General features: G+C 45.6%; 1 protein-coding gene across 1 annotated transcript in view; it reads left to right on the plus strand.

Annotated features, from left to right (window-relative positions):
* The window catches only part of RELT (RELT TNF receptor), a 40815-nt gene extending 30152 nt beyond the window's left edge, over positions 1-10663 (plus strand). The window contains exons 6-11 of the mRNA XM_075337617.1: positions 400-657; positions 2172-2246; positions 2327-2408; positions 2767-2994; positions 4421-4601; positions 8447-10663. Coding sequence (XP_075193732.1) covers positions 400-657; positions 2172-2246; positions 2327-2408; positions 2767-2994; positions 4421-4601; positions 8447-8458 — 836 coding nt within the window. The 3' untranslated portion in view covers positions 8459-10663. The remainder of the gene's footprint in view (positions 1-399; positions 658-2171; positions 2247-2326; positions 2409-2766; positions 2995-4420; positions 4602-8446) is intronic.
* Positions 10664-15304: the final 4641 nt, after the last annotated feature.

The raw sequence follows: 15304 nt of genomic DNA on the forward strand, positions 1-15304 counted from the left end.
GATCCCCTTTACTAAGGGATATATTGCAGAAATCTGAATCAGGCTCTCCCTTCTCTGGGTTTTTGAATTTTATTTTGTATTGTCTGTACCTGTCCCCTTTAAATTGTAAAGCGCTGCAGAATATAATGGCGCTATATACATAAAATTATTATATTCAGCTTTGACCTTTATTAAAAATTAATTTGCTTTAACTGAGGAATTACACAAATTTGCAGCATTAAGAAAAGGCGCTCACCAGCCCCGGTGCATACGGGAAATTTAATATTGTGATTTCAGTTTATTGGTAGCAAATTCTTTGCCCACCGCAAGTTCTAGGTTTTAAAAAATATGATGCATGTCTAGTCTGAATTTCCAAATTTTTTTTTTTTTATTTATTTTTTATTTTTCTTTTTTCTTCAGGTCAAAGAACACTAAGAAACCGCTCTACAAGAACATTACAGGCCCCCAACAATCTAGAGCAAAAGGTCACTCAAAACGGCACCCGGAAAGGTGTCCCGGAGGACTCCGGAACGCAGTACGCGGTGCTGGCTATAGTCCCAGTCTTCTGCATAATGGGACTGACTGGTATATTATTGTGCAATCTTCTAAAAAAGAAGGGCTATCGCTGCACGTCTCAGAAGGTGGAAGAAGAGGCAGAGCCGGCTCCCGAGAAAGACAGTGAGTACCGGAGCGCTCGCAGTCACCCGACATCCGCACTTCTGGAAGCTGTTTTTTTTTTTTCTTTGCCATGTTAAACTTTAGATTGTGTGAATGGTGCATCCGAGGCTTGGTGTCCGTACCTTGCCGGGTACATGGATGACGTCAAAGCGGGAATTGCAGCATGTAGCAAACCACAAGCGTGCAATCCCTGGCTGGGGCCGAGCTCTCCGAGGAGCTGAGAACGATGCACGCCTCTAATTATCCTCTGTGCAGAAACTTTCATCTACAACGGTTCAGTCTCCTCCAAAATGACGATACAAAATTCCAAAAATAAATTCACCTTTTGTGGGTCCCACCTTATCACCCGCCTGGAAAATGTGCCATCTGTCTAGATCTCTGTCCTCCCTCATCCCCTGCCTGGATAACCTTTAGTCTGCCTAGGTCTCTGTCCTCCCTCACTCCTTCCTTGCAGTCTGTCCCCCCCCCCCCCCTCATCCCCTGCCTGGATAACTGGATAACCTTCAGTCTGTCTAGGCCTCTGCCCCCCTCATCCCCCTGCCTGGATAATGTGCCATCTGTCTAGGCCTCTGTCCCCCCCCCCCCATCCCCTGCCTGGATACCTGGATAACCTTCTTCAGTCTGTCTAGGTCTCTGCCCTCCCTCACTCCTTGCCTGAATAACCTGCAGTCTGTCTAGGCCTCTGCCCCTCCCCCCCCCATCCCCTGCCTGGATAATGTGCCATCTGTCTAGGCCTCTGCCCCCCCCCCATCCCCTGCCTGTATAACCTTCAGTCTGTCTAGGTCTCTGTCCCCCTCATCCCCCTGCCTGGATAATGTGCCATCTGTCTAGGCCTCTGCCCCCCCCATCCCCTGCCTGGATAACCTTCTTCAGTCTGTCTAGGCCTCTGCCCCCCCCATCCCCTGCTTGAATAACCTGCAGTCTGTCTAGGCCTCTGTCCCCTCCTTATACCCTGCCTGGATAATGTGCCATCTGTATATGCCGTCCCCCCCCATCCTCTGCCTGGATAACCTGCAGTCTGTCTAGATCTCCCCTCATCCCCTGCCTGGATAACCTGCAGCCTCTGTGGGTCTCGGTCCCCCCCCCCCCCCCATCCCCATACTCATCCCCCTACCTGGATAACCTGTAGTCCGTCTAGGTTCCCCTCCCCTTCCCCCCCCCATCCCCTGCCTGGATAACCTTTAGTCTGTCTAGGTCTCTTTGCAGCAGTGGGGGGACAGTCTGCCGTCCGTATCAACGTCTTCCCATTGTAACCATTTCATCCAATTAGCCCTCATCCATCTGGGTTAACGTTGCTTTTTCCTGACCTCCGGGGGGCTCTATTTAGTTGTTTCCATGGAGACAATATTTTTTTTGTCTTCCAGTCATTACACTCTGCAATTAATAAATCCCGGTTGACTCTTCCATCTGTTTCGGGGTTGAACGTGTCTGATGTAAAGCACAGGGATGGCGCTGGTGGCCTCCATGGACTCCTCACGGCCGTGAAGAATCACTCAATCTGTCTTTATCCTCAGGTAACATCATGTTGGAGGAGAATGGGAATGAAGACACCATCGGGGTCCTTGTGCGTCTGATCACCGAGAAGAAAGGTTTGTGGGATGAAATGCTGAACGATAAATGTGTGGTGTCGATCATGTGGAGGATTGAACTGTTAATCTTCTCTTTCCAGAAAACGCTGTTGCTTTGGAAGAACTCCTGAAGGAATATCAAAACATGCAGACGTCTGCAATGGGGAACAAGTCTCCTCAAAAGTGAGCGTCTTGGCAGCAAAATGTTTTCCTGCAGCACTCCCACAGGATAGATAAAGTATTACACCATTGGGTCCTCCAGGGTTTGATATGCTCTTTTTAGATCCTCCTCTTTTTGGCTAATGGATGAGGGGCCAGAATGGGTTTCCTTTCCGAACTGGATACTTGGGGTGGGGGGAAAAAGTAGTTTTCCACCAGATGACCCATCTTAGGACGTGAATGGCAAATCTGTATTGCGCTGACTTATCCCGTCTTGTAGGAGCAATTAGTGGTCCCCCCCTTGGCAAACGGCATCTAGCCACTTGGGTTTGGTGTTCTTCGTGATCAGACCTTGTAACGCTGCTGTTCTTCCCTGTTGCAGTAAGCCTCACCTTCTGCCCCAGATGCCGAACCTCTGCAAACACCAACATCACCTGCACACGGTCCAGGGCCCGGCCTCGCGCACCAGCTGCACTCGCTGCAGCCAGAAGAAGTGGCCCGAGGTCATATCCCCTCCGCAGTCAGTGGTGGCTCCCGCCAACAATGGAAGAAATGCCAGAACCTCCGCTAAGGCTGCCGTAGGAGAGATCACCATCCTCTCGGTGGGCAGGTAAGAGGATCTCGTGTGCGGATTACTGGAGCATGATCAATAAAGGCGGCATGCAGGATTAGATGAACATGGCTGCATTCTTCTAGTATCAGGGACACATGTCCACAGCTAAGCTGCAGTACCAGAAACAACCTGTGGATGGGTGTGGCGCTATACATGGAAGAAAGCAGCTGTGGCTTTAATACTTTTGCGTCCCCAAAAATTGCCCTTGTGACAGAAAATACTATATATTTCGGATTATAAGACGCAATTTTCCTCCCAAAAATGTGTTGCTAACAGAGGATGCTGGAGAGGGGTCACAGGAGCAATGCCGCGGGTGCTGTGCTGGGGCTGCAGGCCGAGGGCACTGTGCTGTGCTGGAGCTGCAGGCGATCTGCTGGAACCATGCTGTACTGGGGCTGCAGGCCGAGGGTGCTGTGCTGGGGTTGCAGGCGAGCGCCATCCTGAAAATGTCGGTGGTGCAGACTTCACAATAATGGCGCCCGGAGTCGGTGCGTGCACGGATGGCGTTCTCGGCTCAGATCTCCTCTGCGCACACACCACATCCAGGCTTCATTTTCCTTAAGTCCGATGCTGGGAGGTCAATGGGCCTGAGGCGGTGCGTGCACAGATGAGATCTTAGAGCTGAGAGCTCCTTCTGCGCATGCGCTGATTCCAGGCGCCATTATTTGAAGTCTGTGCTTCTGACATTTTCAGGATGGTGCCTGCATTCCCCAGCGCAGCGCCCTCGGCCCTGCATTCCCCAGCGCAGCGCCCTCGGCCCTGCATTCCCCAGCGCCGCGCCCTCGGCCCTGCATTCCCCAGCGCAGTGCGCAGCGCCCTTGGCCTGTAACCACAGTGCAGCGCCCTCTGCCTGTAACCCCAGTGCTTCTCCAGTACAGCGCCTGCAACCCCAACAGCATCGCCCTGTTCCACCCCTGCCCTCCACTGGTAAGACGGAACCCCCCCCGTCCCCCCATTTTATTTCTTTATTTTTTTTTCCCCCTTTTAAATTTGGGGTGCATTTTATAATCTGGTGCGCCTTTATAAGCCGAAAAATACGGTACTTACGCAATTGCATTCTCATTATATATCCTGTTCCAATTATTTCCAGAGCTGCACTCAAAGTTCTGCTGGGTTTATAATGTACAGGGCCTTTATTATACTTTTGCAAGTTACTAGATGTTGAGAGGCAACATGGCGGCTACACAATAAAGAATAAGTCCCAGTTCCTCCTTTACTAATGTGACTGGAGGACAGGACCGATGTAAAACCTGGTCAGTGATGGCCAGCTATTAAAATTGTAACCACTAAACCACTAACTTCACTGCAGACGCCCAGTTCCGTAGTTTGCCGCGTTGCTGCTGGAAATCGGATACTTAACGTGTCGCTTTATAAATTGAAAATCATCAGGTATCTGTTAACGTCGTTCCATTTGACCCGTCAGGTTCCGTGTTGCCCGTATACCGGAGCAAAAGCCAAATCCCCCAGAAATGAAGGCACTTTCTGACCTCTGTGTCAGGGACGCCTCGTGTCTGCCTCAAAATGACATGCCGGAGCAAAGGGTGCTGCTGTCCAACACGGTGAGGGCCAAGAACCGGAGCCTAGAAGATACCAGCAAGTTGGAGGTAAGACCACTGCTAACTGCACCCCTGGATCTTTTGTGATCCACGCCCAATTGGTAAAGACCATACAAAGTAGCTCTAACTAAAAAGTATAGATTTCTAGGACCGTATGGAGGATTAAAAACAAAAAAACATTGGCTCTTATTTCCTTCCCACAATGGAGTATTCAAACCTGTCTGATGGGTCCTATTTAAGACTCTTCTAGGCCCCTTCCTCAGTATCATTCATCTTATTCCCACCCTTTCTCCAGACCCCATTAATGACCCCTCATAGGGATGACACTTCTCACTTGTTGTCCAATAAAAGCCTCATCCTCCGATAGTGAGCGTTTAGGGGTTTATTATAATTGTGTACACTTAGCAGTTTCTGGATGGGTCACCTGTCGGTAGCTGCTGTAACCGTTCTGCTCGTCATAAGATGTAATTGCACAGGAGCGGCCGGGTAAGACGAGGAGTTTAGCTTTCATCCAAATGAGGCCGACTAAGCGACAGAACATTTGTGAAAATTACGGCTGTCAATCTATAGTGACCTCATTTCTATCAGTTCTCCTGCATGGTGTAGTATATGGAGGATATCTCCTGTGTGGTGTAGTATATGGAGGATGTCTCCTGTGTGGTGTAGTATATGGAGGATGTCTCCTGTGTGGTGTAGTATATGGAGGATGTCTCCTGTGTGGTGTAGTATATAGAGGATGTCTCCTGTGTGGTGTAGTATATAGAGGATGTCTCCTGTGTGGTGTAGTATATATAGGATGTCTCCTGTGTGGTGTAGTATATAGAGGATGTCTCCTGTGTGGTGTAGTATATAGAGGATGTCTCCTGTGTGGTGTAGTATATAGAGGATGTCTCCTGTGTGGTGTAGTATACAGAGGATGTCTCCTGTGTGGTGTAGTATATAGAGGATGTCTCCTGTGTGGTGTAGTATATAGAGGATGCCTCCTGTCTGGTGTAGTATATAGAGGATGCCTCCTGTCTGGTGTAGTATATAGAGGATGCCTCCTGTGTGGTGTAGTATATAGAGGATGCCTCCTGTGTGGTGTAGTATATAGAGGATGCCTCCTGTCTGGTGTAGTATATAGAGGATGCCTCCTGTCTGGTGTAGTATATAGAGGATGCCTCCTGTCTGGTGTAGTATATAGAGGATGTGCCCTGTGGGGTGTAGTATATAGGGGTGTAGTGATGTAGGATATTACAGGTGTAGTATATAGGGGTGTAGTGGTGTAGTATATTACAGGTGTAGTATATAGGGGTGTAGTTATGTAGTATATAGGGGTGTAGTGATGTAGGATATTACAGGTGTAGTATATGGGGGTGTAGTGGTGTAGTATATGGAGGGGGTGTAGTAATGTAGTATATTGGGTATAACTGAGTTAATTATATTATTCCGGCCCTCTAAAAGCATCCCAATTTTTCATGCGGCCCCATGGGAAAATTAATTGCCCACCCCTGATATAGAGGATGTCTCCTGTGCGGTGTAGTATATAGAGTGTGTGTGTGTGTGTGTGTGTGTGTGTGTGTGGGATGCAGTGTGTTCAGAGGACCTTTTTAGATGTTGGTATGTGACCTGATACCCGTATTAGTGCCAGTTTTGGTTCAGGGTTAGTATAAGGTGTCTGATGACTCCAGTGAGTAATGGCGGTGACTGATGACTCCGTCCTGTCACCTGTACGGAAATTGCTTCAGGCAAATAAAAACTGCTGATCTCAAACCGGTTCCCCTGCAGAATATAACACACCCCTGTTAAGCTGAAGTGACGCGGACGTGTGATAGAACGCCATGTAATTACAGGACCAATCCATCACCCCCCCCCCCCCCCCCAAAAAAAAATTCATATCATGTTACATGTATACGTTAAATTCAATTTCAGCTTACAGGGAGCGGATGTGTAATGGTAATGAAGAGCCGTCATGTCTTCCAGATGGCTAGGAGGACCGTGACTTTCCCGCATGGTTGTCCTCTCTGAGCTGCGGTCATTCAGTTGTTGATGTCATCAGGAAACTCTCATTTCTTTGCCATGTGGTCCTACGATAAAACGGGGCCAGTTGCAGAGTTTCGTAGCATTTTAGAAAATTACCAGATTGGCTTTTTCTTTTTTTTTTTGCAATTTCCCCCAAGGTGCTCAAAAAATCACTTATATAGTCCCCTCAATTTTTAGTTGTATTTTTCTATGGCACGTCACTATGAGACTATAGGAAATCCTTCAATTCGATGTTGCAATGTGACACTTAATTTCCATGCCAGCATGTGGTGATGAATATCATGATTTTCCTTTCAGTTCCTCATTTTTATATACATTACTCACAAAGTTCGGGATATTTTGATTTCGGGTGACGTTTATGTAAACTGTAAAAAGTTCTCGCTACAATGATATTTCATCATGACAGTCGAGCATTTATGTAGAAGCAGCAATGGTGACTTCTAAAACTATTTATTGAAACAACAGCCAGCAGTGGGAAGTATACAACATTCCCCCTGCCCCTGCCAAAAAAGTCTGTCTTAATTTGTTCTGTGTCCTTGAGCCTCAATTCCAGCTGACAGTGACGCCTCCTGCTGGTCACAAGTGGAGTTATTGTCTGTGGAGGCGGCGTCCCACTCTTCTTGAAGAGCGGCCCTCTGGTCATTGAGGTTTTAGGGTACATAATTACAGCCTCTATATGGGGACTCAGCTGATCCCATAGGTTTTCTATGGGATTCAGGTCTGGAGAATGTACAGCTGCTCCATGTGAGGTCCCAAGTCTCCAGCAGACATTCCCTAATGATGAGACCTCGATCAGCTGGAGTATGGTCGTCCATGAAGATGACATTAGTAGAGTGTTGTTCCTGCAGAGGCACCATGACTGGATTAGTGATGTTATTCCAGTAGTAGTAGCGGTCACTGTACCATCACACAGTGTAGGGCCATTCTATACTGACTAGACACCCTGGCCTCAATGTATAACCACCACCACCAAAGCCTCGTCTGGTGACAGCAATGGCTGATGCATAGCGCTCTCCTTTACGTCTCTATCGTTGGCAGCCATTATTTCTACTCTGCATTAATCGACCTTCATCAGTGACCGGCACTGAGGCCACTGTCCCTCGTCCTGCGTAGAAGACACCTGTGCCTGGTGTTGTGGTCATTTACATAGATAATGCTTGTGCTCGATGGTGTGATCAGGCACCTTGCTGGTCATCTAGCACGCAGACCATGCTGATGTAAACCATTTTGAATGGTCTGCCGCTAAACTTGGGGAGGGGGGGCGCTCTCACCTTTCACAAATGTCCCTGGAGTTGTGTGGCATTCATCATCCGGTTCCAAAGGGCATTGTTAACAATGAAGCGATCATCAGTGTGGGATGTGGCCAGAAAACGTCCACTTCTCTGCCTTTCTGTGACTCCTCCAGTCTCTCCGTATCTCTGTACAACCTGCTGGTGACACTCTAAGCTCAATGGACACTTCCGTCTGAGAACATCCTGCTTGAAGCCTCTCAATCGCATTGTGCTCCTGGTCAATTGTTCTGTCGTGTTGGTCTCATGATGTCCAAATGTGAACGGCATAAGGAGGACGGTTTAGTACCAATTTTAAGTGATCCATGAATCGTCCAATAAAGTTCAAGGTTCAAACCCCTGTTGTGAATTTTGCCATTAAGTTCCTTGTTAGAGAACAGGAAGTTGTGCAAAAAGTCCTGAAACATTGAACAGTCATGAGCATCCAAAACATGAGAAGGTCGCCTGTAAAGGACAGAGGGTTTTTTAGGATTATCCTGTAAATTCACCCAAAAACCAAATATCCCAAACTTTTTTGATAGTGTATTTTGCAATGGTCGTTTTACCAAAAAAAAAAAAAATGTATTTCTTATTTCTCCCCAGGACGTTATCTGACTCCACCTTCCTGCCAGCCCAGCCATTCACCTGCAACAATCCAAGCTGTGGCGGGAGGGTCCTCCTGCTGGTCCCGCGAGGGCCGACAAGGCAGCAAAGTGTGGAATATGGCGGAGACCCGTCTCTACAGCGCCTCCATTGCACTGCATATCATGCCTATTTTTCCAAGGACAATACCATAAACCCTCTTGTGATTTGGAGATCAATGCGAATCGGGAATTTCTGCAAGACGAATGTGGTGGAAGGTGTCTGGAGGTCGTGCTACTCGTGGTCCATTTAGTAATATAGACTATTTATTTTTAGATAATAAGAGACTCATCTGTGACCTGCTATCAAGGACTTTTTAGATTTCAGGGAATATTGAAATCATGGTATTCAGAATTGGAGAGGACGCAGCGCCCCCTGGTGTCCTTACTCCATCTTGAAACGCTACAGACTTTTGTTGCTGCTACTTTCCCTTTTTTTAAAAAAAAACAAAACAAAATTCATATTTTTAATACTAATATAGAAGAAACGAGGCCTATGCAATAACTGCTGTCATTAGATTCAGCCGGGGACGTCCAGCAATGGAGGGGGGGGAGTAATAAATGCTGTAAAATTTGATTACACTTAAAAGGTGGTAAACACAACTGTAAAGTAAAGATCATGTAAATTTCGAGTTAGAAAGTTTGGTTTTAGTGTTTCTAGTTTTGCTATAGAGCCTTAGATTTCCTTGCTCCTAGGCAATATGAGATATTCATATCAGAATCTGTGAATTTGCAGTATTACTTCATGCTGATATATATCTTTCTATTTTTTACATTACATATTTGTATTGTGTTTCTTAAGTTTTATCATCTTAAAGGAGTAATCCAGCATTTCTCCACATTAACATGCCCCTCTGATATGTGCACAAAAGACATGTATGTACATGGCAAAACTGTAGGCTACTGATCCAATAGGGGTGTCTGCAGCAGTAGAACAGGCTCCCTCTAGTGGTGTTTGCAGGCAGTATAACAGGCTCCCTCTAGTGGTGGTGGCAGGTATCATATAATAGGCTCCCTCTAGTGGTGTCTGTAGGCAGTATGGCAGTAACAGGCTCCTTCTAGTGGTCACTTCAGGTATCTTATAATAAGTTTCAATAGTGGTGTCTGCAGCAGTATAGCAAGCTCCCTCTAGTGGTAGCAAGTATTATATAACAGGATCCCTCTATTGGTGATGGCAGGTAGTATAGTAGGCTGCCTCTAGTGGTGTCTGTAGGCAGTATAGTAGGCTGCCTCTAGTGGTGTCTGTAGGCAGTATAGTAGGCTGCCTCTAGTGGTGTCTGTAGGCAGTATGACAGTAACAGGCTCATTCTAGTGGTTGCTTCAGGTATCTATAATAAGTTCCATCTAGTGGTGTCTGCAGGCAGCATAACAGGCTCCCTCTAGTGGTGGTGGAAGGTATCTTTATAATAGGCTCCCTCTAGTGATGTCTGCAGGTAGTATAGTAGGCAGCCTCTAGTGGTGTATGCAGGTAGTATAGTAGGCAGCCTCTAGTGGTGTATGCAGGTAGTATAGTAGGCAGCCTCTAGTGGTGTCTGCAGGCAGTATAGTAGGCAGCCTCTAGTGGTGTCTGCAGGCAGTATGACAGTATAACAGGCTCTCTCTAGTGGTGGTGGCAGGTATCTGTATAATAGGCTGCCTCTAGTGGTGTCTGCAGGCAGTATAGTAGGCAGCCTCTAGTGGTGTCTGCAGGCAGTATAGTAGGCAGCCTCTAGTGGTGTCTGCAGGCAGTATGACAGTATAACAGGCTCTCTCTAGTGGTGGTGGAAGGTATCTTTATAATAGGCTCCCTCTAGTGATGTCTGCAGGTAGTATAGTAGGCAGCCTCTAGTGGTGTATGCAGGTAGTATAGTAGGCAGCCTCTAGTGGTGTATGCAGGTAGTATAGTAGGCAGCCTCTAGTGGTGTATGCAGGTAGTATAGTAGGCAGCCTCTAGTGGTGTATGCAGGTAGTATAGTAGGCAGCCTCTAGTGGTGTATGCAGGTAGTATAGTAGGCAGCCTCTAGTGGTGTATGCAGGTAGTATAGTAGGCAGCCTCTAGTGGTGTCTGCAGGCAGTATAGTAGGCAGCCTCTAGTGGTGTCTGCAGGCAGTATGACAGTATAACAGGCTCTCTCTAGTGGTGGTGGCAGGTATCTGTATAATAGGCTGCCTCTAGTGGTGTCTGCAGGCAGTATAGTAAGTTGATTAAATATAGAGAGGGAACCACGGGTTATGCCGCGCTTAAAAACCACTGAAGTTGAAATGATGTGAAAATTTCTCTTTTATTTACAGCATTCCTACGCGTTTCAGAGACAAAGACCGTCTCCTTCTTCAGGGAAAAAAGAAATCATACAGACCATCAAAAGCTGGTATCTTATAAAGGATCCATACTGCCACGTTGACAGCTATGACGTCAACCGCCCTTCAAGATTGCAGGGTGATGACTCATCAGCACATGGAGACAACGGACACATGGAGGAAAAAAAACATTATATGAAATTTCCATATCATTACCCAGTCATGATTTATGATTTATCTCAGAGGAATATTTATAATAAAATTGTAAAATTGTAATAAATTTCATATAATGTTTTTTTTCCTCCATGTGTCCGTTGTCTCCATGTGCTGATGAGTCATCACCCTGCAATCTTGAAGGGCGGTTGACGTCATAGCTGTCAACGTGGCAGTATGGATCCTTTATAAGATACCAGCTTTTGATTGTCTGTATGATTTCTTTTTTCCCTGAAGAAGGAGACGGTCTTTGTCTCTGAAACGCGTAGGAATGCTGTAAATAAAAGAGAAATTTTCACATCATTTCAACTTCAGTGGTTTTTAAGCGCGGCATAACCCGTGGTTCCCTCTCTATATTTAATCAACTTTCTATATTGTTATACGGGGCCGCTGCTTGAATCACACGGACACTCACATGCTTTTGAAGGAGTTGTGACTGGCACAACCCTATCAGGTGAGTGTTACTGTTCCTTTCCTATCACCACTTGTTATATCGGGTAAGACCCTATTGCGCCCTTTGTCTCCCCCTTTTTTAGTTTCAGGCAGTATAGTAGGCAGCCTCTAGTGGTGTCTGCAGGCAGTATAGTAGGCAGCCTCTAGTGGTGTCTGCAGGCAGTATAGTAGGCAGCCTGTAGTGGTGTCTGCAGGCAGTATGACAGTATAACAGGCTCTCTCTAGTGGTGGTGGCAGGTATCTGTATAATAGGCTGCCTCTAGTGGTGTCTGCAGGCAGTATAGTAAGCTGCCTCTAGTGGTGTCTGCAGGCAGTATAGTAAGCTGCCTCTAGTGGTGTCTGCAGGGAGTATAACAGGCTCCCTCTAGTGGTGGTGGCAGGTAGGCAGCATGTTATTTGCTTCCTTGGTCTTTCTGCTCCTTATTCTTTGATCTAGTTGATGTTTTTAAAATGCACATTTCATAAATATTCCTCTTGGAGATCTGGGATTTTTAGTAATTCATATTTTGCTTTAGTTTACAAAACAACTGAACCCCCTCCCCTGGTCCACTACAGGCAGCTGCTTATGGAAGGTGTCTGGCATCACCTTTTCACACGCAGAGCTAGTGCATATTCGGTAATGGAGGATGCCACTGCGGTGTGCTTTGTGCTCACTTCGGATGACCTATGAAGCTGATGGAATGTGAAGGCCACGTTGGCGCCTTGATCATGCACCAAGTTTGTCGGTATCTCTTGGCTTCTGTGTATTGAGGGTTAATCCTGTCTTGGCTTAGACTCCTTGTGTATTCAGCATGTGAGACCTGTGAGTGATGGATGCGGCTAGGACATAATGTCTGGTATGGAGAGTCCAGAATAGCCCGGACGGGAGGGAGTGAAATGTCTCCATCCATTATCTTGGGTTGAGGATGTTGTCATGAACGCTCGCCTGTGTTCCACCACAAGGAACCTCAAAAAAAACCAAACATACTTGTGTCCTTTTTGTTCCAGTTGCCTCAACTCCAAGCTCCTTAGGATAGTCCAGGCATATCTGGCCATAACGTATGGATACATTGTGATTGTGCCGCATCATCCACATATAGCTGCACATTCTGCATGAATATCTGCTGCACCATGGTCACTCTTGTGCGAATATATTGCTTTTTATTGTTTGTTTTCCTTTAGACTCCGCTGTTTGCAGTTCACTTTTTGGACTGAATCACTGGGCGCAGGGTCCCCTATATAGGTTGATACCAGGTAGATGTGTGTAGTGTGTTTTGTTTTTTAATATCCGTTATAGACAATTCCATTACATTTTTCTCAGACCGGAGAAAGTTAAAGATCAATATATATATTTTTTAATTAGTATTATTATTAACTTATTGAGCTTGTATGTATTTCACATTTTTGCTGCTAACTTTTTTAACTTTGTGCCAGGGAGTTTAGAAGAACTTCTTGAGTTATATGTACTTGAACGCGTCGACTTTCCTGGTGATGGAGGAAGATGACGCGACGTAGCAGATCTTACACTGGAAACGGAAGCCTCCGCAGTCACGAAGAGGATAGAAAATGCAGATAAGAGGCTCTTTATGTCAGTCAACTATGGATGAAGAATGCAATATATACAGTTGGGTCCAGAAATCTTTGGACAGTGACACAATTTTGGCGAGTTGGGCTCTGCATGCCACCACATTGGATTTGAAATGAAACCTCTACAACAGAATTCAAGTGCAGATTGTAACGTTTAATTTGAAGGTTTGAACAAAAATATCTGATAGAAATTGTAGGAATTGTCACATTTCTTTACAAACACTCCACATTTTAGGAGGTCAAAAGTAATTGGACAAATAAACCAAACCCAAACAAAATATTTTTATTTTCAATATTTTGTTGCGAATCCTTTGGAGGCAATCACTGCTTTAAGTCTGGAACCCATGGACATCACCAAACGCTGGGTTTCCTCCTTCTTAATGCTTTGCCAGGCCTTTACAGCCGCAGCCTTCAGGTCTTGCTTGTTTGTGGGTCTTTCCGTCTTAAGTCTGGATTTGAGCAAGTGAAATGCATGCTCAATTGGGTTAAGATCTGGTGATTGACTTGGCCATTGCAGAATGTTCCACTTTTTTGCACTCATGAACTCCTGGGTAGCTTTGGCTGTATGCTTGGGGTCATTGTCCATCTGTACTATGAAGCGCCGTCCGATCAACTTTGCGGCATTTGGCTGAATCTGGGCTGAAAGTATATCCCGGTACACTTCAGAATTCATCCGGCTACTCTTGTCTGCTGTTATGTCATCAATAAACACAAGTGACCCAGTGCCATTGAAAGCCATGCATGCCCATGCCATCACGTTGCCTCCACCATGTTTTACAGAGGATGTGGTGTGCCTTGGATCATGTGCCGTTCCCTTTCTTCTCCAAACTTTTTTCTTCCCATCATTCTGGTACAGGTTGATCTTGGTCTCATCTGTCCATAGAATACTTTTCCAGAACTGAGCTGGCTTCATGAGGTGTTTTTCAGCAAATGTAACTCTGGCCTGTCTATTTTTGGAATTGATGAATGGTTTGCATCTAGATGTGAACCCTTTGTATTTACTTTCATGAAGTCTTCTCTTTACTGGTGACTTAGAGACAGATACACCTACTTCACTGAGAGTGTTCTGGACTTCAGTTGATGTTGTGAACGGGTTCTTCTTCACCAAAGAAAGTATGTGGTGATAATCCACCACTGTTGTCATCCGTGGACGCCCAGGCCTTTTTGAGTTCCCAAGCTCACCAGTCAATTCCTTTTTTCTCAGAATGTACCCGACTGTTGATTTTGCTACTCCAAGCATGTCTGCTATCTCTCTGATGGATGTTTTCCTTTTTTTTCAGCCTCAGGATGTTTTGCTTCACCTCAATTGAGAGTTCCTTAGACCGCATGTTGTCTGGTCACAGCAACAGCTTCCAAATGCAAAACCACACACCTGTAATCAACCCCAGACCTTTTAACTACTTCATTGATTACAGGTTAACGAGGGAGACTCCTTCAGAGTTAATTGCAGCCCTTAGAGTCCCTTGTCCAATTACTTTTGGTCCCTTGAAAAAGAGGAGGCTATGCATTAGAGCTATTATTCCTAAACCCTTTCTCCGATTTGGATGTGAAAACTCTCATATTGCAGCTGGGAGTGTGCACTTTCAGCCCATATTATATATATATAATTGTATTTCTGAACATGTTTTTGTAAACAGCTAAAATAACAAAACTTGTGTCACTGTCCAAATATTTCTGGACCTAACTGTATAGCTATAGAGAGAGATATAGATAATTTTCACTCTGCATTGATTGACAAAAAGAGCCTCTTATCTGCTTCTTAATTGTTCTCAAATAGCAAATACATTGTGAGCCCCACGAGGGACGAGGACATTGTGTCATACTGACTTTTACCTGGTGTAATACACTTTTTTAATTATTTTTTTTTATTTTTTTTTTTTTTTTTTAATTTATGTAGGATGTTGATTTTCCAGTTGTCATTAGTCACAATTTTTAGTTTAAATTTTGAATCTTTTTCTTTAAATAAACTTTAACTTTAAACTGGGAATCTGAGTTGTGGACACTCTCATTTTATGGTGACGTTAAATATCAGCCAGTCCTGTAATATTTTCTGATTATCGTCAGTGCAGCCTATCTTTGGCTGAATGTGCGCTCGTAAGAACGATTGATCCCGATCACTGGTCTGTGTAAGGGTACTTTCACACTTGCGTTGTTTTCCTTCCGTTACAATCCGCCCTTTTGGAAAACAGCTGTTTCCCATAGACTTGTATGGATGACGGATTGTGCCAAAAGGACCTGCGTTGCTTCCGCTGGGCGACGCTCCGTTGCTTCTGCCCAGCGGGAGGAACGCAGCATGTAACGTTTTTTTGAGC

This window comes from Anomaloglossus baeobatrachus, chromosome 2 (genome assembly GCF_048569485.1).
Source record: "Anomaloglossus baeobatrachus isolate aAnoBae1 chromosome 2, aAnoBae1.hap1, whole genome shotgun sequence".
Classification (NCBI taxonomy): Eukaryota; Metazoa; Chordata; class Amphibia; order Anura; family Aromobatidae; genus Anomaloglossus; species Anomaloglossus baeobatrachus.